This window comes from Pan paniscus, chromosome 2 (genome assembly GCF_029289425.2).
Source record: "Pan paniscus chromosome 2, NHGRI_mPanPan1-v2.0_pri, whole genome shotgun sequence".
Lineage (NCBI taxonomy): Eukaryota > Metazoa > Chordata > Mammalia > Primates > Hominidae > Pan > Pan paniscus.
In genome coordinates this window covers 57,781,025-57,806,667 of record NC_085926.1, presented here as the reverse complement: position 1 = coordinate 57,806,667, position 25,643 = coordinate 57,781,025, and the positions used below count along the sequence as shown (strand labels likewise).

Here is a 25,643-nt window from a genome sequence, read left to right as displayed (position 1 = left end):
GTGGCCAGTGGTTAGGTTGGTAAACCTTGGCTTTCTCACTTTCTTCCTTTCTTTTAAAAAATCTATTAGAATGTCAGCTCTTTGTTTACAATAATATTTTATCAGTATAGAGCAGCTTATGTGTACATGCCTGACCATTGAGTTTTCTCCTTGAAGCCATACACAAAGAATGCCAAACATCAAAATCAGATTGTTGGTGGGGTCCAGTGGCTCAAGCCTTTAATCCCACCACTTTGGGAGACTGAGGCAGGAGGATCACTTGAGGCCAGGAGTTCGAGACCAGCCTGGGTAACACAGTGAGGCCCCATCTCTATAAATTAAAAAAATTTAAAAAACAGATTGTTTTGGATTGCTAAGAACAGAAATGACACTAATATGAACCGATATGTTCAGTGGCATTAGGCTCATGTTACCTTTTTAACAAAATCCTGATACACACACATACAATCTTACGTATTATACATATTCTTTTTCTGAAAATTTTTAACATATACACAAATTAGTTTATATAAATACATAAATGTCCTACATACTGGGTGATTTTTTAATTGTAGTTCTAGTAACCTCTCCCTTTTAATTTGGCTCCCTCTTCTCCTCTATTCCTTCTTCCCTCCCACCCACACTCCTGGATGACTCACATTAAAGATCTAGAGATATATATGTCTAACATATAGGTATTTATAGGGATTGGTGAGACTATTTTAAATAATGAAATTATTAAAAACAACTGATTCTTTCTTTACTCAACATTATATCTTATAGAAATCCCTGCAATTAATATAATTTTTCTTTTTAATACCTGTCAAATGGGGAGTTTTAAAATTATGCTTCCATTGTTTTTAGTATGATACACACTGATGCCAAAAACATCCTTTCATAAGTCCTATTTATCATTCACATGTATACAAATGTACTTTATTATAAGTGTATTCAAAAGCACTATATAGTATTGTTTTGCAGGCATTCATGCTTTCTGTAAATGGTTACACTATACAAATCCTTCGACAGTTTGCTTGAGATAAAGTTTGAGATTTATCTTGTTTATATATGCAAATTTAGTCCATACATTTTCATAGCTGTATAGTATTTTGCTATTTTTTATTCTATTTTACTTAACATTTTTATTTTACTTAGTTTTCTTTTCATCCTATTTATTTAGAATTTTTATTAGGGGTAACTTCTAAATTTGATCAAATGCCTTTTCAGTATCTCTGGTTATTCAGCGACACAACTACTGATTATACAGTTACATGGTCTTTCTACTTTAGTCTGTGGATTATGTTGATAGACTGCCTGATACTGACTCATCTTGGCATTTCTGGAATAAATCCTACTTTGTTGTTTATTCTAGCTTTATTTCTGAATTTAATTTGTTAATATCTTTTGTTTTTAGAGACAAGGCTGGAGTGCAATGGCATGAACAGGGCTCACTGCAGCCTCAACTTCCTGGGCTCAAGTGAAGCGATCCTCCCACCTCAGCCTCTGGAGTAGCTGAGACAAGTGCAAGCTGCCATGCCCACAGCTAATTAAAAAAAATTTGGGGGCAGGGGAGCGGGTAGAGACAGTGTCTCCCTATGTTGCCCAGGCTGGTTTGAACTCCTGGGCTCAAGGGCTCCTCCTACTTCAGCCTCCCAAAGTGCTGGGATTACAGGTGGGAGCCACTGTGTCTGGCCTAATAGCATTTTTTTTTTTTTTTTTTTTGAGACAGGGTCTGGCTCTGTTGCTCAGGCTGGAGTGCAGTGGTGCGGTCATGGCTCACTGCAATCTCTGCCTCCCAGGCTCAAGCCATCCTCCCACTTCAGTCTCCCGAGTAGCTGGGACTACAGGCGTGCACCACCACGCCCAGCTGATTCTTGCATTTTTGGTAGAGATGGGGTTTCACCATGTTGCCCAGGCTGGTATCAACCTACTTGGCTCAAGCAATCCACCTGCCTCAGACTCCCAAAGTGCTAGGATTACAGGCATGAGCCACTATGCCAAGCCCTGGCCTAGTATCTTAATTGAAATTTTTCATCTATTGTTATAAATAAAATTAATTATAGTTTTCTTTTTTGTATCTATATCTTTATCAGATTTTCACATTAATGATATGCTAGGTTCTTTAAAGGATTCTGAAAGCTTTCCATCTTTATGTTTGGAATTACTTAAATAACACAGGGTTTATCTGTTTTTTAAAATAAGATCAAATTCAGCTGTAAATCCCTCTGTTTCTGGTGTCTTTTCAAAGGTGAATCTTTAATAACTTTTTAGTCTCTTTCAAAAACAATCAATTAATCAATTTTTTCCACTTCTTGAGATAATTTTGCTAGGAAAACATCAATTTACTCTAATTTTTTCTTTTCTCTTTGCCATAGATAGCCATATAAGATTCTCTTATTATTCTTGTAGTATATCCTGTATTTGTGTTTTATTTCTCCTTTCTCATTTCTCATCTTGTATATTTTCGCTAGTATTTTTAACTTAATGCATTACGGTTTATTAATTACCTTGTTCACTGTTTGTTTTCTTTTTATTAATAAAAGAACCAGCATTTGGGTTTGTTTATCCCTTGTAGAATTTTTTGTTTCATTAATTTCTGCTTTTATTTCTCCTTTTCAGATTCTTTTACTTATTCGTTTTCTAATTTCTTCTGATTAGTGTCAGATTTCTTAATTGTCTTTCTTCTTTAACATGAATGGAATTTAAGATTATTAATTTTATCTGACTAAAAGACTTACTGTATTTTGGCATAAAAGTCTCCTCTCTTTTCAATACAGTGTGAAATTTCCCTTTTGATTTCCTCTTTGATGCAGGGGTTATCTAGTAGTGTTGCATAATTTCAGGAGCATTCTCCAAGTGATACAAAAGTTATCACAGCACTGTTTAGCATAGGATAAAAATCAATACTTTTTTTCTGGTATGTCCTTAAACAGGTAGTACTCAACTGGTGACACAGCTGTATCCCAAGAGCCCGTGCTTAACATAAGTCAACTTTTTGAAGCCAGTAAGTACCAAAAGAAACAACATTTTAAATGATGCAAGTTTTTTTTAAAAAATCTAATCTCCTTAAAGTTAGCATAAAAGATAAATCAAATTTCCCAGAAGACTGTAAAAATCTAATGTTACTGGCCAGGCGTGATGGCTTAGCCTGTAATCCCAGCACTTTGGGAGGCTGAGATGGGCAGATCACGAGGTCAAGAGAACGAGACCATCCTGGCCAACATGGTGAAACCCCGTCTCTACTAGAAATACAAAAATTAGCTGGGCATGGTGGCATGCACCTGTAGTCCCAGCTACTCGAGAGGCTGAGGCAGGAGAATCACTTGAGCCCGGGAGACAGGTTGCAGTGACTGGAGATGGTGCCACTGCACTCCAGCCTGGCAACAGAGTGAGACTCCGTCTCAAAAAAAAAAAAAAAAAAAAAAAAAACTAATGTTACTAAAATAAGATTATACTAAGAGGAACCTTGAATCTCAGGGTCATCTTCTTAGCTTTCTATAGCATTTTCTAAAGAGTATCCCTCACAGATAGACCCTCACAGATAGATGGGAAAAAACAGTGGAAAGGAGTTTGGAAAGAGTTGCATTCTATAATGGCCACCTCCTTGGAAATCTGCATATATGTTAGCATATTAAAAGCTCCAAGAAGTCCTGCTTATCTTACCTAAGTATTCTCTAAATGTATTTCATTACCTCATCCTTTTTATCAATCAACACCTAATAATTCCCTTTAGGAAATGCAAGCCAAGAAAACAGACATTCCTTGGAGAGAAAGACAATGTAATCAAATTCTCTTTTTCTCTATGGGTTACTCGCAGTCGGGGTTCCATTTAATGAGCTCGGTTTACTGTTTGCTGAATGACTTGTAGGTGTGATATGGCAACAGCAGATATAGGAGTGTCTAATGCAGCTGTTCCCAGTATGGTCATATAAAAGTTGAATTCTCTTAGTAAGAAGTGTCAATATTCTTTACCAAAATACAAACCTTTCTTTTTTGGTTTACAATTGTAAATGGAAATTCCTAAGATGTTGGCCCTGCCCAAATTCAAATATCAAAACCTAACTTTCTGAGGAGGCCAAAAAAAACCCATTAAAAATAATACTGCTGTTGCAATACCAGTGAAAGTATATGCATAAATATGCATATGAACACACACACACCAGCATCATCAGCATTATCATCATCACCACCATCACCATCTCTACTATGCAAAATTCTGACCAGTATCACCAGATCAGAGTATGTTCAGACAAATGAAAGGAAAAACTTGCCAAATGGTTGCACTATCCATATTAAACTAATGAAGTGGAACTAAACACTTATGGTTTTTATCCATTTAGTTTTATGATTTAGCTATATAATTTCATGGTCATAAAGAAGACAGTGAACTAGGTAGAGGCAGGAAGCTTCTGAATTGTAAAAACAAAGATCAATCTACATTTATTTAGCTAAAGAACTTTCAATTTCAAAAATCGTGAGACATTAAATTTTATTTTATACTTGTGATAGCTACTATTAGCTGCCTACCTCTACTACCTTTCCATCTTCTTTCTTGCTAAGAGAGCTCTAATTTTGTTTGGGGTAACAATGTACACACAACCTGAAGGAATAAATCAAAACTGATCTATGTCAATAATAGATCTTCTTGCTCCCTTTCACGAGATTAAGTAACTTCACCAGACTTCTTTGTATCTGCAGGTAACTATGTATGCGATCTACCCATGTGGCCAGTGAGACCTAAGGAGAAATCTGCTGGGAGGATTCTGCAAAAGATTGTTCTTTCAACATAAGAAGAGAGCCACACAAGAAGGCATTTTATCCCCGCCTCATCCTTTTTGCCTAGGATACTGGTGTGAGGAAAATGATGGCTGGGGCTTGCAGCCATCATCTTATGACCATGAAGCAACAACCAAAAGCATGAGAAACTAAAATGTTTAAGACAGTAGAACAGGAAGACAGTAAGACCCTGGATCCCTGATGATCTCATTGAGTCAACTGAACAAATGAACCTATCTGCCTCCAGATCTCTCATTAAGTCTCATCATCAATAATAAATATCCTGTGATTTAAGCTTGTCTTGGTGGGGTATGCTGTCATTGCAGCTGACTGGTCCCTGACTGTGATGAAGAATATAAATTACTAAATAACACTTCAGAATTTAAAATTTTAGAAGAGCAATACGGAAAGTATGAGACTTTTAACTTTTCACTGTATATAATGCTGTATTTAAATCGCTTTCACAAGCATGTAATGTTTCATGTCAAGTAAGAGAATAAAAAATTAAATAACCTTTAAAAGACAAGTAATAAAAAAAGTGATCCATACCCGTACCTTTCCGTGTATTCTCTGTCACGTCTACTCCAAACTGGATAATGTCACCGGAAAGAATTTCACATGGTGGACTTTCTTCAGAGCCTCGACTCAATCTCTGGCTATTTATAAAAGTACCATTACTACTTTTAGTGTCTTGAAGATAAAACTGCAAAAAAAACAAAAACAAAAAAGGGCCAAATATTAATAGTAATAATTCCAAATGTACTTTTTAAAAAAATGCTTCCAGCTTTGCCAACCATTGCACGTGAATTTTTCCCCTATTAATTCAAACCACTCATTTCAGCTAAGGTTCTCCTTTAATATATATGAAATTAGAATCTGAAAACTAGGTGATTTAAAATTCAGCTACATAAAACAGTACAACCTCTTTGGAAAAAGAGTTTGTCAGGTCCTCAAAATGTTAAACATAAAGTTAGTATACAACCCAGCAATTCCACTCCTAGGTATACATCCAAGAGAACTAAAAACACGTTCTCATAAAAACTTCTACACGAATGTTGGCATTATTCATAATAGCCAAAAAGGGAAAATAATCCAACTATCCATCAACTGATAAATGAATAAACAAATGTGGTAGACATTCATATAACTGAATATTATTTGGCAATAAAGGGGTGAAGTATTGATAACATGCTATAACATGAATGAACGTTTAAAACATTATGTGAAGTAAAAGAAGTCAGTCACAAAAGACCGATGTATTATAATGATTCATTTTATATGAAACATCCAGAATAGGCAAAGCTATACAGACAAAAAGTACATGAGTGCTTACAAAAGGCTGAAGTGGCAGGTAGGAATGGGATGGGTATAAGGTTTCTTTCTGAGGTGATGAAAATATTCTAAAATTAGTGGTGATGGTTGTCCAAATTTGCTTCTCATCACTTGGGTAACCCTCCCTCTTTAAAAACAGAAAGGATAGCAGGAGGCACAAGAAGCCTACCTATTTATCACTTACAAATCCTTAAAAATTTCAGCACAACTGGGATCACACACAATAGACTTACTAGGAAGAGAACCACCTGTAAAAAAAGGTGTACCTTTCTTTTTCGATTTTTCCACACTCTTCAGCCCTACTTATTTTAGTAACACATTTTCGCTGAATTTCTTCCTAAGGAAGAAAGGTAAAAAGACACCTAATACACTATATATCAAAATATACTTTTGCCATCAGGCCCTCATTTAACATTAAAGCTATGATAAAGATATTACTATTTTAGGCCAGGTGTGGTGGCTCACGCCTGTAATCCCAGAACTTTGGGAGGCTGAGGCGGGCAGATCACTTGAGGTCAGAGGTTCGAGACCAGCCTCGCCAACATGGTGGTGTATGGTGGTGTGGTGGCACGTGCCTGTAATCCCAGCTACTTGGGAGGCTGAGGCAGGAGAATCACCTGAACCCGGGAGGCAGAGGTTGCAGTGAGCCAAGATCGTGCCCCTGCACTCCAGCCTGGACAACAGAGCGAGACTCCATCTCAAAAACAAACAAACAAACAAAAAAAGATATTATTACTTTCATTTATAAAGGAAAAAAGTGAGATGCAGGTATATTAAGTATCTTTCAAAAGTCACAGAACTGGGGAACACAGAAGCAAGAGTTCAAATAAGAAAATTAAAAGGGCCATTTTTCCTCATTACTTCACAGGGGACACAACCTTTATGTTTCATTTATCCTTCACCCCTCCCACAGCTCTCTTCCAAAATTAAATACAACTAAAGACTAAGAAGCAATCTGCAGAAAATGTTCAAATTACATTTCATTTCATTAATTGGTAGCTGACAATATAAAGGCCACTAGGCTGTCTATAAATGACTTATTCTCTGTTTATAATTCAAAATAGACCAACTGTTACTTTGATTAGCAGTTTGTATATCTAATTACAGACCATTAATTAGAAAATTGTGTTGATATTTTAAATACATTTGAAACTTACAGGACTTAACATTTCACCCAGGGAGATAAGGACAGACAATACTTTCAAGTAGGAATATTTACCCTCAAATTTTTTTCTACACTGGAACTTAATGTTACATTGTATAAGAGAGTTTTTTTTTAAATAAATATATTCTTGGGAAATGTGGTAATGTCTGGATTCTGGTCAGGTTATTTTTAGTAATATGTGCCTGGGCAAGTTAAATAAGGGGATTATATGATATTTACAGTGGTTTTCAAACTTCAAGTTCTGATACATTAGTGGGTTACTAAGCCAATTTAGTGAGTTGCAACTAGCATTTTAAAAAAAACATAAAATGGAACAGAACAAAAATAAAGAATACATGAAAAAAGGTTCATTACTGTTTAACAACACTGTTGAAAAACAAAAAGAAATATATGTACATATATATACAACATATGTATGTATATCAACACCTCATGTTTGTAGCTTCTATATAACTCTAAAACCACAACATATTTTCAAATTTAAAAGGTTTTACATCAGGGCCCAGACACAGTGGCTCATGTCTGTAATCTCAGCACTTCGGGAGGCCAAGGTGGGAGAATCACTTGAGCCCAGGAGTTCAAGACCAGCCTGGGCAACAAAGTGAGACCCCATCCCTACAAAAAAATACAAAAAATCAGCTGGGCATGGTGGTGCAGGCCTGTAGTCCCAACTACTCGGGAGGTTGAGCTGGGAGGATGGCTTGAGCCCTGGGAGGTTGAGGCTGCAGTGAGCCATAATCATGCCACTATACTCCAGCCTGAGCAACAGCATGAACTCCTGTCTCAAAAAAAATTTTTTTTCTTACATCAATATCAACCCAGGTTCTTTTCATTCTGACATGTCTATATTACCGTCCAAAGCATACCATGGTACCTTTGGCCTCCGTTCAGCTTGAACATATAATTTATATTAGTTGCTCATTCTTCTTCTGCTTTCAACCTGCTAATGGCTTTCAAACACCTTAGAATAAAATCCAAAGTCCTTACCATTGTAGCCCTACAGGATCTGGTCCTGGTTCCCTCACAACTCAATCACTCCCACTCTTTTCCTTCTGCATCCTTTTCAGTTACACTAACTTCTATTCATCCCCCTAACGGTTCTCTGTACTTGTATACAGCTACAGCACATTAGTTTAGTTCTCTACAGAAATATTTTCATTTATATAATTTAACCTTTTGCCCTTGGCTGTTTTGAAAGATTGATATATAAAAAAAAAGATTCTGTACCTCCTGTAAAACAATTTACCATTAATCAGTCTACATTATGTATAGAAGTTATTCTATTTACTATCAGGTTAGGTTTCTAAGGTATAAAAATGTTAAACTAGGCTGGGCATGATGGCCTACGTTTGTAATCCCAGCACTTTGGGAGGCCAAAGCGGGTGGATCACCTGAGGTCAGGAGTTTGAGACCACCCTGGCCAACATGGTGAAACCCCCTCTCTACTAAAAACACAAAAAATTAGCTGGGCATGGTGGTGCACGCCTGTTATCCCAGCTACTCGGCGGCAGTGAGGGGCTGAGACAGGAGAATTGCTTGAATCTAGGTGGCAGAGGTTGCTGTGAGCTAAGATCGTGCCACTGCACACTTCAGCCTGGGCAACAGAGTGAGACTCTGTCTCATAAATAAATAAATGTTAAACTGTTTGCAAGGGCCTAGAAAGGGAGTATGCTTATAGTCCCTGGGTACATTTCCAGCAAGTAGATATATTACTTGATCCTTTGTCAAATTCAAACCAGAAATATCCTTCTCCTCTATGCTGATAAACCTTCTTCTATCAGGCTTTTATTCCCTCCTCTTAAAAGAAGTTTTGACCACATTAAAAAAGAAATAAAGAATCTGTTGAAGTCTTAACTATCTTTCTTTCCCAGTAGCCTAAGGAATGTCCTAGCAGCTCTAGTATTTGCATTAGCCACCAGACATTCACTTTGATGTTGAGCAGGTGAGTAAGGAGCTCTGAATTTAAAAACCCTGTGTGGCTTAAGGTGAAAGTTCAACAGCAGCACTTTCATTGTTTTAAGGTTTTAATTCTTTGATCAACTCCTTGCTTTCCCTGAATAAACTTTAAGTTCCCAACAATCAGGCATTGATGGTGATCCTTGAATTGAAAGGTTTACCCCTGTCTCATCAGTCACTTTTCCTTGTCTCTTGCTGATTAACTTCAATGACACAGGAACAGCACTTCACAGGTTGCACAATTTGCTCTTTGACCTTCAGAAAGTTCCTGCTGTAGATGAATTCATTCCATAAATACATACATTTTGCATCACTTTCAACTTTGCTACAATCTGTAAATATTTTCATTTCCATTATAATGATACACTGATTCTTTTTAACTCTTTCTACATTGATAGGTTTTGCAATATCCAAACACCAACAGATTAATAACATTTGAACTAAAGCTTCAGAACAAAGCACAAATATAGTAGACACACCACAGGCCAGGGGCCACAAACTCTAAGTCCATATAGGGGAGTTCTTAAGATATGAATGCAGAATGGATTCGAGGTAGATAGCAGATACTGCAACAAAAATTTTTAATCTCCTTGAATCACCACCTAAAATCAGAGTGACTAAGACAGCAAAACCAAAATCCCATAGGAAACATTTGTAACAAAAGTAGGTGACACAGTACCCACACAAACCCCAAAATAAGAGTGGGGAAGACCACCAAAAGCCACAAGACCTGCATGGAATCAGCATCTGTGCAGAAGGATATGTAAGGAAACAAAGGGGGCATTTGGGGGACTTGAGGACAACACCAAAATAGCTATTAGGTGTTCACTGGACAGTATGGAGGCCAACTGAAGAAAAGCTGGAAATGGGAATAGTGTGGCTCAATCCAATAACAAGTGAGTGCAGGGTAAGTTCCTAAAAAGGCTGGAACAGTCTGAGCCATATAAATTCTTAAAACCAACCTACCAACCAAAGCTACCTTCCAGGAATGGGCTCCAAACTGAGGGAAAACTGCTGGGAGTGGAACCAAAATTAAGCAGAACAGGGACAATAGAGACAAGGAAAGAAAAGGTTCAGATAAAAGTGGAGAAGGGGAAAGGAAGCCACCATATTTTTAAACATTTTACAAAAACAACAGAAGAGGGAGCTCTGTGAATTAGAAAAGTTATCCTGAACCATGACCCCTTTTTAAAGTTCAGGAAAACCAATTTCATATAAAAATTAGCAACAGAAATGTATCAAGGTCATATCCATACAGTTATTTTAAGAAAAAAGAGAATAAGGAGCAGAATAGTATCTTTACAGATAATGAAAAACAGACCTTGGGAAGAGATCAAAACTGTAAACTTCTATTTCAAAACAAGCTAAAAGACATTAGAAAAATAATTCAAGACATGAAAGAGCAAAATAAATCACAATTATACAACTCAAGAAAAGGTGAAATAACTCAAAAGAATAGAAGTAAAAGGAAAAATTCATTTTAGAAATGAATACAAATTAGAAGGCTCACAAGAGTGATTAAATATAACAAATAATGCCTTAGAGTAAATAAAAGGTTTTAAAAAGGGTAAAATTTTTTAAAACCATAAAGAATGAAGAAAGTGACATCAGCAAAATGCCAGAGTAGGCAGCTCCAAGCTCCCCATAGAAACACTGAAAAACAAGCAGAAACTATCAGAACCAACTTTGTTAAAAGTCTCGAAAACAGTCAAAGGTTTACAGCACCCAAGTAAACGCTGAATCAAGAAAAAGGCAATTAAAATATAGGAAAGCTTTGTGGCATTACTTACCCTAGTCCCATCCCCCTCTCCAGCACAAAATAAGTCTTGGAGACATCAGCCTGCATTCCCAGCGTGGGACACCCTGGTACCTAGTTCCAGAGGGAGCAGAGCAGACCTTAATCACAAATTATTTTGTCTAATTTTCACCTGTCTGGGGCTACAGGAAGAACTGGTGCAAGGCTTTCATCTTTGTTTTGCCTAACTCAGAACTCATCCAAGCTGTAAAAGTGGCTGGCATTGCTTTGTTAAGTGGGATCTACCCTAGGTGGTTCAACTTTAAAAAGGTATTTTATACTATAAAAATGTTTAAATGCCCCACATTTGTAGAAAATGAAAAAAAAAAAAAAGAAAACACACAATCATCTCAATGCAGAAAAGGCATTTGATGAAATATAAAATCTTTTCACAATAAAAGCACTCAGAAAGCTAACGTTAGAAGGGAACTTCCTCAACATGATAAAGGGCATTTATAAAAAACCCACAGCTAACATAATACTCAATAGTAAAAGACTGAAAGCATTCCCCATTGAGATCAAGAACAAGACAAGGATGCCGGCTTTCACCACTGCTGTTCAACACTGTACTAGAAGTTTCTTGTCTAGAAAGAATTAAAAAAAAAAAAAAAGGCATTGAAATTGGAAAAGACGAAGTAAACTATGTTTATTCACAGATGACATGATCCTATATATAGAAAACCCCATAGAATTCACATGAAAACTATGAGTTAAACAAATCCAGCAAATTTGCAGCTTACAAGGTTAACACACAAAAAACAGTGTTTCTACATACCAGCAATGAATAATTCAAAAAGGAAATTAAGAAGACAATTCCATTTCCATCTAGAAGAATAAAATACCTATGAATAAATTTAACTGAGGAGGTAAAAGACTTTTACATTTAAAAACTGTAAAATATTGCTGAAAGATACTAAAGATGGTCTAAATAAAGATGTCCCCATGTTCATGGACTGGAAGTCTTAATACTGTGAAGGTATCAATATTATCCAAAACAATCCACAGATCCGGCACAATCCCTATCAAAATTCCAATGACCACCTTTTCTGCAGAAATGGAAAAGTCAATCCTCAAATTCATATGGAAATTGCAAGGGACCTTGAGTAGGCAATATAATCCTGAGAAAGAAGAACAAAGATGCAAGATGCATATTTCCTCAATTCAAAACTTACTACAGAGGTACAGTAATCAAAACATTGTGTTACTGGCATATGGACAGATATAAAGATCAATGGAATAGAACCTAGAGTCCAGAAATAAATCCAAACATCTACAGCCTAGTGATTTTCAAAGTCCATTCAATGAGGAAAGAATCATCTCTTCAATAAATGATGCTGGGAAAACTGGAGAGACACATGCAGAAAAGTAAAGTTGGACCCCTGCCTCATACCATACACAAAAATGAACTCAAAATAAATTAAAGAGTTATATATAAAAGCTAAAACCATAAAATTCTTTTCGGCCATTATTTCTCTGACTATTTTTTCTGTCCCTTTCTCTCTCTCCTTCTAGGATTACCACAATGCATATGTTGGTAAGCTTGATGTCTTCTCATAAGTCCCTTAGGGTATGTTCATTTCTCTTCAAATTTTTCTCTCTGCTCCTCAGACAGAGTAATTGCAATTGCTTTGTCTTCAAGTTTACTTATTCTTTCTTCTGCCTGTTCAAATCTGCCATTGAACTCTCTACTGAATTATATTTTTTATAATTTTCATCTCTCTACTATGTTTCCCATTGATACATTGTTTTCCTGATTTCCTTTAGTTCTTTGACCATGATTTCCTTCACCTCTGTGGGTATATTTAAGATAAAGTTTTTTTTATGCAGCCAAAAGACACATGAAAAAATGCTCATCATCACTGACCATCAGAGAAATGCAAATCAAAACCACAATGAGATACCATCTCACACCAGTTAGAATGGCGATCATTAAAATGTCAGGAAACAACAGGTGCTGGAGAGGATGTGGAGAAATAGGAGCACTTTTACACTGTTGGTGGGACTGTAAACTAGTTCAACCATTGTGGAAGTCAGTGTGGCAATTCCTCAGGGATCTAGAACTAGAAATACCATTTGACCCAGCCATCCCATTACTGGGTATATACCCAAAGGATTATAAATCATGCTGCTATAAAGACACATGCACACGTATGTTTACTGCGGCACTATTCACAATAGCAAAGACTTGGAACCAACCCAAATGTCCAACAATGATAGACTGGATTAAGAAAATGTGGCACATATATACCATGGAATACTATGCAGCCATAAAAAATGATGAGTTCATGTCCTTTGTAGGGACATGGATGAAGCTGGAAACCATCATTCTCAGCAAACTATCACAAGGACAAAAAACCAAACACCACATGTTCTCACTCATAGGTGGGAATTGAACAATGAGAACACATGGACACAGGAAGGGGAACATCACACACCGGGGACTGTTGTAGGGTGGTGGGAGGTGGGAGGGATAGCATTAGGAGATATACCTAATGTTAAATGACGAGTTAATGGGTGCAGCACACCAACATGGCACATGTATATATATGTAACAAACCTGCACGTTGTGCACATGTACCCTAAAACTTAAAAGTATAATAAAAGAAAAAGAAAAAGAAAAAAATAAATTACCCAAATCAGAAAAAAAAAGATAAAGTTTTTGTCTGATAAGTCCAATGTCCGCATTTCCCCAAGGATGGTTTCTGTCCATTTTTCCCCCCAGCAATGGGCCATACTTTCCTCTTTCTTGTATGCTTTTTAATTTTTTCTGGATATTTCGAAAACTGTAATGTGGTAACTCTGGAAATCAGGCTCCCTTCTCTCCCCAGGACTGCTGTTGTTACTTGATGAGGGTGGCAGCCAGCCACTTGTTTAAGTGAATTTTCCAACCTATTCTTTGCAAGGATTATACTCCCTGCCATATGTGGTCACTGAAGTCTCTGTTATCTCTGCAGTCATCCAGTGACCTAACACAGATTTCCTTAAATGCCTGGATCCAATAAGAAAAGGAGTTCGAGGGAATGTTCTGTCTCTTTAAATCTTAAATGGCTAATGCCAAGTAAGTCATTTCAGCTTGTGGGGGTTGAAACAGCTGGCACCTCAGCAATTAAAAATAGCAATCATAATATACAATCCCAATTTTTAAAGGTCCCAAATGCCCACCTGGGGACCAGCAAGTCATACCAGGAACACAGGCAACCATCACCTGGCTGCTACAGGATTGAGGGATGGGAGATGGTAGCTACTATGCCAAACACCAAAACAATGAAATTCTTTGAAACTTACCAGCCTCTTTCCTCATCAAGTACTCCCTTGGATGCTGCAAATGTTCTACTAGACTCCAGAGTTCCAAAATAGTTGCTTCAGACAGTTCATGCGAGCTCAGTAGTTCTTCCGGTGGAGGAATCAATTCAGAGATTCCTACTCTACCTTTTTCCGTGGCATCAGATTAAGAAACCGAGCCTCAGGCATATTAAGCAGAGTGCCACGGCCTCACAGCTATTGCAGATTTAACACTGTTATTCCTGCAAAATTTCCACACTGCCTTTCTTCCCTACTTAAACACTCTCTGATCTTTGACTCCAAACTTATGAAATCCCATTTCATGTATAAAGACTTCCTGAAGCAATCAGAATACATAGAGCCAATTTCAACTCTACCTCCATCATTAAGGCAAATCACTTAGTCTGTAACATCTACTTGGCACCTATCTTGGAGAGACTGCACATCCATAAAATCATATGGAGAGCAACCCTAAACTGAGAATAAATTAAGACAGGATGAATTAAGTACCAAAATCCTGAGAGCCTGGTGGGAAATACAGTTAGGCATAATCAGTTGCTAAGGAAGCATTTATGAGTGAGGGTGGTAATCAGAATGAAAAGGCAAGGAGAAAGAGGAGGAGGAGGAGGAGGAGGAGGAACAGGTATTGCAGCAAATTTATATATAGCTAAGGCCCTCAGAGGGTAACAAAAACCAAACAAAGGAACAAGTGGAAAAATGCAAGATACAGCTGTAAAGAGAGGGCCTTTGGCACTGGACTAAGAAGTTGCAATTTCTTAAGACAGAAGGCACTACTGACAGAGTTGATGAAATATTGTTTTAGGGAGATTAATCCAACAGCTTTGATGATCTAGCAGCTGTGTGTAGGATGAACTGCAGTGGGAGTCACCAGAAATAAGGAGACCCATGATTTGTTCACTTTTGCCACCAACAATTTAGTCGCTTCTTAGAGTATACAAACTTAGTAATTATATGCATGTTCAACATTAATTAATTTATTTATATAACCTTTCTGGCTTCCTGGCTAACAAAGCATCACACATTTCAGAGGCTGGGATTTTTAATTGTGCCACTGAAGGGAGAAATAAAAATCTTTATTCATATTCTACAGGAAAATATATAGAAGTGGTGAAATGTTTTCACCAAAATGAAATCTCACATGTAAACTAGAATGAAACTTGCCAATATATTACCCGAACGTCTTACAAATGATGTTAATTTGCCAAGATTTTTTCCACCTAGTGACATTCTAGATGTGTTCACTGTACAATAAATCTTTCTTTTGGGGCCAGCTCACAAGGAAAAGTGGAGAAAGAAAAAGTATTTCTACATGGGAACTGAGATAAGTCTCTACATGGGAGCTGAGATAAGATTATGAAAGACAGAAATAGGGAAAGTGGGAAAGATAAATTTTTTAAAGTGTAATCAAAACAGTATAAAGCATATAAAACCCAACTAGAATTATTACATATTTCTTAAATATGCTTTCAAATTAAGACAATCCTTCACTGAGAATTCAGGACAAAGTAAATTAGATTTCTGAATCTCAGACACCTATGTTGAATTCTGGAAAGCCTCTATATACCTGTCAGGGTCATCTAAAAACTTGTAAGATCCCCCTTAATTTGCCTTAAGTCCTGTAGATAAAGGAGGGCCTGGACCTTAATGGGGCAATATTCACCAGGCAGTAGGGGCAGGAGTGAGACTGGGACTTGCCTAAAATGAGAATTTCTAAGATGAGGTAAGCTTGAAAGAAAACCTGGATATGGAGGACGAAGTGGACCAGGAGGAGCAGGACCAGAGAGAGCTGAGTCCCCCGCTGGAGGTATCTCTAAGGTTTGCTTACCTATCTCCCTGGAATTGCCCTTTGCAGCCTCTCTGAGATGGTCGCTAGGAGGGCAGAATCAATTCTACAATGTTGGCAGAGGTCCAGATTACCCTGCAAGGCAAAGAACGCCTGCATGTATGGAACCTTGGACCATTTGCCCTCGCGTTTACAGATACAGTTCTGAGAGATGGGGTGGTAGTGGGGGCGGGGGCTGAAAGCCTACAGCAAATTCTAATTTGGCAGTGATTAATCTATTTCCCACACCCCAAAACTGATGGGTTGACAAGAAAATTCTGATTATTTTTTCCTCTCGGGGTGTGTTAATCACAGCAAAGAAGCAGCTGTTTGTCTTTGAGGCTCCTACTTAACTGATACTAAAGAACAGATAGTGATCTCAAACTCAATCTTTTAGACATCAAAAAGTCTCTAATTACCTCAAAGGATATCAAAATTATTAATACCAATATTTTAAATATTACATATTTTACCCAAATGTCATGTATTTTAGCATATTAGGAACAGAACGAGGGCATATTGTGATATTTTAAATATGCAATACTCTCACTACACTTCATGATTTTCCTCACAAAATGCTAACTATCCTGGGGTCAGCTGAAACAACAACAAAATAATTGCACCACCACTCTTTATCTCTGTTAAAAACCCTCACACAGACCAGGCACAGTGGCTCACACCTGTAATCCCAGTGCTTTGGGAGGTGGAGGGGAAGGATCGCTTGAGCCCAGGAGTTCAAGACCAGTCTGGGCAACATGGTGAGACCTTGTCTTTACAAAAAATCCAAAAACTACCTGGGTGTGATGGTGTGTGCCTGTGGTCCCACCTACTTGGAGTCTGAGGCAGGAGGATCACTTGAGCCCAGGAGTTTGAGGCTGCAGTGAGCTATGAGGCACCACTGCACCCCAGGCTTATGACAGAGTGAGACCCTGTCTCAAAACAAACAACAACAAAAACGACACCTTACCCATAGAATAACAGCCATGTTTGCCACAAAAGGAAGTACCCGTGATCACATTTGTGGGAAAAAAGAACAAGGTCACTAGGTTTAAAGCCTTATAAACTGTTTAATAATGCATACAATGGGCTCCATCTAAGGATAGTTGATATTGATCTATACAGTCATTAAGAGGTAGGAGAGAGAGAAACTAAAATAAAAAAATTTCCATTAAAGATTGGTAAAATTGGAAAATCATAGGACTATGCATCTTATTTGTGGGGGGGGGGGGGGAACCTGCCCACACACAAAGAATTTATTTGGCAAACAAATTCAGTGGAAATGTTAAAAGACATAAATAGTACACCTGCCCAAAAAAGAACATTCATAGCTTTTAAAAATGCTTTAAATTTATGAGGTAATGAAAATAATTATGATGGCCTTTTCATTCTTTAGGCACAATCATTCAAGTTGGCATATAACTTTGTTTCAAACATCTTGGTCTTTACTCATATTTCTTCGTTTTTAGCGATAGTTAATTCTTTGAGAGATTTATCTCCTCAAGGCTTGGAAAATTTAGACATCCACAGGTAAGTTCTTTAAAAATTATAATAATTCTACTTTGAAAGACAAAGCAAACAAACTTTCTGGGGACCATAAGTGAATAAATGGAAATAATAACAATGCAATTTATGAAACAGTCATTTTGTCTGAGATGGGAAATGACTATTTGGAAGAAGGAAAATAAACTCCTTATGTGAGTTTAGTACAGTGGCTCTCATTTTTCTGCTGCCACATGATTCAGCTGTTCAAACACCTCTCATGATATCCAGCACTTCTCAGAATTAGTAATGCTCCCAGTTAAGAATCACTAATTCTTTTAAAGTTTTGAACTGAAATTTAGTAATAGAAAGTATCACATTCAAATTCTATCTCTATTTATGACTTAAACATAAGTCCCTAGACATTTTTCCCTAGGAAGTTTTTGGAGCCAAAGCTTATGAAAGTATGAAGTTTTCTTTTAAAAGCATTGCTGATTTCTTTCACTACCATCAAAGGTAACATCACTTATATCCAGAATCACTTATATACATCACTTATATACAGAAGTTTTAACAAGAGAAAACAAGATCAAAGAAAATTATTCTACAGTGACAAAAGGGTACCACATAATTTACAATAATCATTGCCAGTTTTTGAGTGCTTACCATGTGCTTGGATAAACTACTCTGCATGCATTTTTTCACTTAATCTATATAACAATCTCATGAGGCAGATGTTATATTATCCCCATACTTCAGATAAAGAAATCAGGACTATGGCCAGGCGCAGTGGCTCACACCTGTAATCCCAGCACTTTGGGAGGCCGAGGCGGGTGGATCACCTGAGGTCGGGAGTTTGAGACCAGCCTGACCAACATGGAGAAACCCTGTCTCTACTAAAAACACAAAATTAGCTGGGTGTGGTGGCGCATGCCTGTAATCCCAGCTACTAGGGAGGCTGAGACAGGAGAATTGCTTGAACCCGGGAGGCGGAGGTTGCAGTGAGCCAAGATTGCGCCACTGCACTCTAGCCTGGGCAACAAGAGTGAAACTCTATCTCAAAAAACAAAACAAAACAAAACAAAAAAGAAATCAGGACTAAAAGAGGTTAAGTAACTCGCCAAAGGGTCTCCTAAGCTAGTAAACTTTTGATCTCAACCATTCTGTTATACTACTTAATGTTTATCTGGCAATTTTATATCCACTATCTCTACTATTTCTCCAGACCTCCTATAAAACAGCAAGGATTCTGTTCATTTTATAAATCAGTAAATTTAGGCTGACAAACCAAGTGACCTATCTATAGTCACAATGGTAAGAATAGTAAAATAGCAATCAGACCTTCTGATGCCAAATCATCAGGAAAGGTAAGCTTTTAAAAATTTCTTTCAGAAATTCATTCACTACCTGCTACCACCTATTTGACACACAATCCTAATAAATTTGGGTTTTCCAGTTTCTGTGTCCATGACAGAGTAGAAGGGAACTAGCTTTTGCTCATGCTAGGAGCTATACTAGGTACTTTACATACACTACCTCATCTAAACTTCAGAACACTATGAAATAAGCAGCATCCCACATGAGCCAACAGAATGAGGAGTTAAAACATAAGTCCAAAGATTATACAGAAAGAACAGCAAACAAGGCCTCTTAGACTCCTCATGAATACGGCAAATTCTTTGAAGATTGGGATATTCCCAATCCTAAACAAAATGCCTTCTGAGCAGGAACCAAATAAATATTTTAAATAAATATTACATGACTGTAACATCTACAACCTAGACTCATCTCATCATTTACCCATCATTTCCTGAGCATCTCTTAACAGAAATTCAGTCAGCAGCCACTAATAATAGAATGGATTTGTGACCATCAGAAATCACTTACAGTAAGTGCATAATAACGGTAATAATACTATCAGTAATAATAAATAATATCAATAAAACCTCAGGGCATCTAATGTGTCACCAATTCCTATGATTTCTGATTCAGTAAAATCTCTCAATTGCATACTGCCTTTCCCTTCTGATTACAGTTCCTCTTACCCTAACCATTGCCAAGATAATTCCACATTCTACACCCTCCACACTGATGCTAGACTTATTTCCTAAAACACAAACCTGATCACATTGTTTCACTTTATAAAAGGACTGTTGACCCTCTGCTGACTTCAAAATCAAGTCCAAGAGCTGTGACTTTCAAAGTCTTTCAAAATGACCCTAATCACCCTATCTAACCTAATCTTCCTCTTTTTCTCAAAGTACTATCCATTCCACCCTTGCTTAACTACTAGCAGTGCCCCTGCACAAGCCCCAGGCCTCTCTGTCTTTCCTTATGCTGCTCTTGGACTTCAAAAGCCCTTTGCTTCCACCCACTCATACTCTCTACCTGTTAAAAGTCACCTTTTCTTTCTGAAGTTCAGTTTAAATAGCTTAACAAATAAGATTTCTTTCAGATAACATTTCTCACAAAATAAACACTTTCCCCCAACTAAATCCAAGACTCAGGCTTTATTCCAAGTTAAGCAGCTAACTCTCACATCTCTATTTCCAAACCACACTTTGAGTAGCACTATAATCTGATCTTTTCCATGTTTCATTCCCTGTCAGTAAATTCCAAAAGGCACAAGTCACATATGACTTCTTTAAATGTAGAAGCAATAAATGATGTAATTCATACTATAAAATGGAAGCTATTAAGTTGTGATTTAACATAAAGTAGGCCATACTGTATTACATCCAAATAATGGATGCTATATGGAGCAGAGCATATATTAAAGGTTTAAATTCGGCTGGGTGCTGTGGCTCACACCTGTAATCCCAGCACTTTGGGAGGCCAAGGTAGGTGGATCACTTGAGGCAAGGAGTTCGAGACCAGCCTGGCCAACATGGAGAAACCCCATCTCTACTAAAAATACAAAAATTAGCCAGGTGTGGTGGCACACACCTATAATCCCAGCTGCTTGGGGGGCTGAGGCAGGAGAATAGCTTGAACCTGGGAGGCAGAAGTTGCAGTGAACCGAGATCACATCACTGTACTCCAGCCTGGGGGACAAAGTAAGACTCCGTCTCAAAACAAACAAACAAACAAACAAAAATGGTTTAAATTCAAGCTGTATCACCTTCTAACTTATTGTGTGACCATGAGCAACCTACTTAACCTCTTTGAGCCTCCCTTTACCTATATTTAAATCAAGGATGGCATCAGTACCTACCTCAGAATGTTTGTTGTAAAGGTTAAAGGATATAAAGCATTAGCACAGTATTTGTACATACTAACTGCTAAACAAATGGTAGCTATTATTATTAAGCTCACAGAATATGTGTAAATACGTAATCACTTTGATTTTTTTCAGTCAGGGAACTGATTCAGGACTTTCCTTTAATGGTTAAGGTTTTTAAAAATAAGGTTCTTTGACAATTACTTAAACAGCTGATAGAGAAATAAAAAGGCTGGCACAGTGGCTCAGACCTGTAATCCCAGTACTTTGGGAGGCTAAGGTGGGAGGATTGTCTGAGTCCAGGAGTTCAAGACCAGCCTGGGCAAGATGGTGAGACCCTGCTCTAATTAAAAAAAAAAAGATATAAATAGATCAGTAACAGCTGAACTCTAATATATACAGGTGATAAATATATAACATATATAATATTTTATGGTTATTATCAGAATGATACGGTTATAATAAATGGTTATCATAAATAACCATATTTATTATAAATAACCATGATATTTATGGTAATATTCACAGAATATTCATGTGTGATGGGGGCAAAGGTGTACTACTGCATAGAAGGAAGTCACTAAGCCTTTGTCTCACAGCATGGACAGAAAACCAATTATAACAAATACAAAACACTGTGATATGGATTAGGGCAGGGGTCCCTTATCCATAGTTGGTATTGGTATTGGTCTGTGACCTGTTAGGAAATGGGCCGCACAACAGGAGGTAAGCAGAGGGCGAGTGAGCATTACCATGTGAGCGCCACTTCCTGTCAGATCAGTGGTGGCATTAGATTCTCACAGAAGTGCAAACCCTATTGTGAACGATGCAGGTGAGGGATCTAGGTTGCACATCTAACTAATGCCTGATGATCTGAGGTGGAACAGTTTCATCTTGAAACCATTCCTTACCTACCATCCATGGAAAAACTGTTTTCCATGAAACCAGTCCTCGGTGCCAAAAAGGTTGGAGACTGCTGGATTAGGGAATCCCAAATTTTGGGGGGTTTTTGAGACAGAGTCTTGCTCTGCAACCCATGCTAGAGTACAGTGGGCAATCACAGCTCACTGCAGCCTCAACCTCCCAGGCTCAAGAGATCCTCCCACCACAGCCTCCCCAGTAGCTGGGACTACAGGCACGCATTCACCACACCCAGCTAGTTTTTTTGTTTTGTTTTGTTTTGTTTTTGTAGAGACAGGCATCACTTTGTTGCCCAGGTTGGTCTCAAACTCCTGGCTTCAAGTGATTCTCCTGCCTCAGCCTCCCAAAGTCCTGGGATTACACCCATGAGCCACTGCACCCAGCCCTAAGTGAAGTTATATCAAGAGGAAATTACTAGTCAGCTCTCATGTGTATGTAAGTATGCTTAGAATATATTACACAGACTAGGAGATCTGTAACTATTCAATTAACAGTGTGAACCAATTTATGAATAAATTAAGCTAAATAGTATTTAGCAGATGTCATAATTCCTTTTCTAAACCAGGGTCCTACTGCACTCCTGGCCCTAAGTAACAGGGCTAGAAACCCAGTCAAGCCACAGAATAATGCTCAGAGGACTGGGCACGGTGGCTCACACCTGTAACCTCAGCAATTTGAGCGGTTGAGGTGGGTGCATTGCTTGAGTCCAGGAGTTTAAGACCAGCCTGGGCAACAAAGTGAGACCCTGTCTCTACAAAAAATCAAAAAATGAGGCATGAGGACCGCTTGAGCCCAGGTGATTGAAGCTGCGATGACCCATGATCGTGCCACTGCACTCCCGCCTGGGTGACAGAGATGGACGATGAATGGAAAGAAGGCAGGCAGGCAACTGAAGGACACCCTGGGATGGGTTCACCCCAAGAGAGGGGCTTGTGACTTGGAAAGTATTGCAGGGAGAAAAAATAAAATAGAAAAAAAAAAAAGAATAATGCTCACAGAAGGTCATAACTCACTCTATTCAAAACTCAAAATGCTACTTGGGACACCGTATAAGGATAAGGGCCTTCCCATTATACCTTCCTCTATTATTTGAAATTTCCATTAAAAAAAAAAAGACATGTATGGGAAGGTACAAACAGGCACCTGACGCCAAAACTCTCAAGCCTAAAAGCTCAGGAAGATAGGCAACTAACAAGATGTTTAATATAAGTTTGGCAAAGACTAAGATTAGTGATAACTGGCTCTAGCAAGAATGTGGAGGAAACAACATTTTCTTTTTTTTTTTTTTAAACAAGAAGTTTATTTAAACAACAAGACGCTTGACTTGAAGGGAAAACTATCTAGGATTCTTTTTTGTTTTAGAGTAATTTATCCCTACTTAAAGACAGATTGCCCTACATGTAACAGCTACGTACAAAAAAGTTATAAAATTGTCCTTGGTTTTACAATGATAAATGAAAAACATTAAAATTCTCCAATTGAACAAGGTATGCAAGGATTTTTATGTTGTTGTTGTTTTTTTTTTTTTTTTTTTTGTTAAAACAGTGAGAGCAAAATAACTTACTGGAATATAAAGATAAGAGCTGAATGAGCATGCCACTAATGGAGAAAGGGGGTATTTTCACAGAATCAGTATTTTTCCCCATCCCGTCTCCACTTGATATCAATCAAAACATACCATTGGCTGTTTAGTTAAAAAAAAAAAAAATGCAATATGCTTGTGCACATATACCAGTTACTTTATGTACAATAAAGGAATGGGGAAGGGGGAAATGAAAGAATAGAGAAAACTATACGGTAGTAGTCAGGATGTGGTGGAACCAAATTGCAGTTTTCTAATTGAGAATGTAATCTTGGTCTTTAAAGAACAGAGTTCTGGAGTAAAGAAGCAGGTTCCCTTTTCAGTAGACACCTCCCGTCTGCTGTTGGAACACATCAATTGTATCTTCATCCTCCATTTCCAACTGTGCAGGTGTGTCTGTTTCATTGATTGGTTGCCCGTCAAATCGGAATCTGATCTGCCTCATTGACAATCCCTGTCGTTCACAATAGGCTTTCATTAGTTTACTAAGTGGTGTATGCCTCTTAATCTTAAACTGCACCACAGAACCATCCTGCCCCGCCACCTTCAAATTAATATGATCGTTGTTCTCAGTCTTGACTCCTTCCTTGGGCTTTTCGTCGGCCATGGCGAGCGCCGGAGTCTCCTCAGCTGCCGCTTCACAAAAGAGGTACCAGGTCCGCACCAAACGAGCACACAAGCAGCACCAGGAGCGGCAGAAGAAGGAGGCGGCAGCGGTGGACGAGGGGAGAGCACAACATTTTCATATACATCATCTCTCAGTATCCATGGAGAGGACTGACACCAAAGCCACCATGGATATTCAAGACCCTTTTATAAAATGATGTAGTAGTTGCATTAACACCTACACACATCCTTCTATATACTTTAATTCATCTCTAGACTACTTAGAATACCTAATACAAATACTCCGTAAATAGTTGTTATGATGTATTGTTTAGAAAATGACAAAAATAAAATTCTGTACATGTTCAGTACAGGCGCAACCATCCTTTTTTTTCCCCCAAATATTTTCCATCCAAAATTGGTTGAATCCATGGATGTGTAACCCATGGATACAGAAGGCTCACTGTCCTGGACATGAGACTATAAACTGATACAACTTTTTTGGAAAATGATTCAGCAATATTTATTAAAATTTTAAAAGCTTATACCCAGCAGGGTATGGTGGCTTGTAATCCCAGCACTTTGGGAAGCCAAGGCGGGAGGATCTCTTGAGTCCAGGAGTTCGAGACCAACCCGGCCAACATGGTGAAACCCCATCTCTACCAAAAATACAAAAATTAGCTGGGCACAGTGGCGCATGCCTGTAATCCCAGCTGCTCGAGACGCTGAGGCAGGAGAATCACCTGAACTCGGGAGGTGGAGGTTACAGTGAGACGAAATCACACCACTGCGCTCCAGACTGGGCAACAGAGCAAGACTCTGTCTCAAAAAAAAAAAAAAAAAAAAGCATCCAAACGGAAAGGACAAAATAAAATTATCCGTTTATAGATGATATAGTCTTGTATGTAGAAAACCCTAAATGGTCCAGAAAAAAACTGTTAGAATAAATGAATTCAGCAAAGTAGTAAGATACAAAGACAATACAGGAAAATCAGTTGCATTTCTATACACTAAACAATGAACAATCCAAAAAGAAAATTATAAAAACAATCTCATTTTCAGTAGCATCAAAAAGAACTAACTTAGGGAGTTGGGAAAGGGGTTAAGGGAAAAAAAAGGAAAATTTAAAAAAAAATTTTAATGAATTAACTTAGCCAAAGAGGTAAAATATTTGTACAATAAAAACTATAAAACATTACTGAAAGAAATTAAAGACATAAATAAAAACACATCCCATAATCATAGAAGTCTTAATACTGTTAAGATGCCAATAATACCCAAAGCAATCAATAGATTCAATGCAATCCCTATCAAAATTCCAGTGATGTTTTTTACAAAATTAGAAATGCTCATCCTAAAACTTATATAGAATTTCAATGGCCAAAACAATCTTGAAAAAGAAAACAAAACTTGAGGATTCACACTTCCTGATTCCTACTACAAAGCTACACTAATCAAAACAGTATGGTACCAGCATACAGACAGACATATATCTCATATTCAAAAGAATATGAATAGAATAGACAGTCCAGAAATAAACATTCACATATACAGTCAAAAGATTATGTCCAAGGGTGCCAAGATCATTTAATGGGAAAGAATAGTCTTTTCAACAAATGGTGCTAGGAAAACTGGATATCCACATACAAAACAATGAAGTTGGAGCCTAACGTAACACTATATACAAAAATGAACTCAAAATGGATC

At 37.7% G+C, this 25,643-nt stretch overlaps 2 protein-coding genes across 43 annotated transcripts in view; both read right to left on the bottom strand.

Annotated features, from left to right (window-relative positions):
- Positions 1 to 25,643, bottom strand: part of SLMAP (sarcolemma associated protein) — a 175,287-nt gene that overhangs the window by 92,192 nt on the left and 57,452 nt on the right. For 25 of the 42 annotated variants that reach the window (XM_008964035.4, XM_063602464.1, XM_003811632.6 and 22 more), the window contains exon 3: positions 5,311 to 5,458. In XM_008964035.4, the coding sequence (XP_008962283.1) occupies positions 5,311 to 5,458 (148 nt within the window). Of the gene's footprint in view, positions 1 to 5,304; positions 5,459 to 14,288; positions 14,444 to 25,643 lie in introns of those variants that run through there. The other 17 variants (XM_008964034.4, XM_034956723.3, XM_008964039.4 and 14 more) reach the window with 2 other exon arrangements.
- Positions 23,018 to 24,077, bottom strand: LOC100994911 (small ubiquitin-related modifier 2). The gene has a single exon (XM_003811634.6). It carries the CDS (start codon positions 23,935 to 23,937, stop codon positions 23,650 to 23,652), a length of 288 nt encoding a protein of 95 aa, XP_003811682.1. The 5' UTR covers positions 23,938 to 24,077; the 3' UTR covers positions 23,018 to 23,649.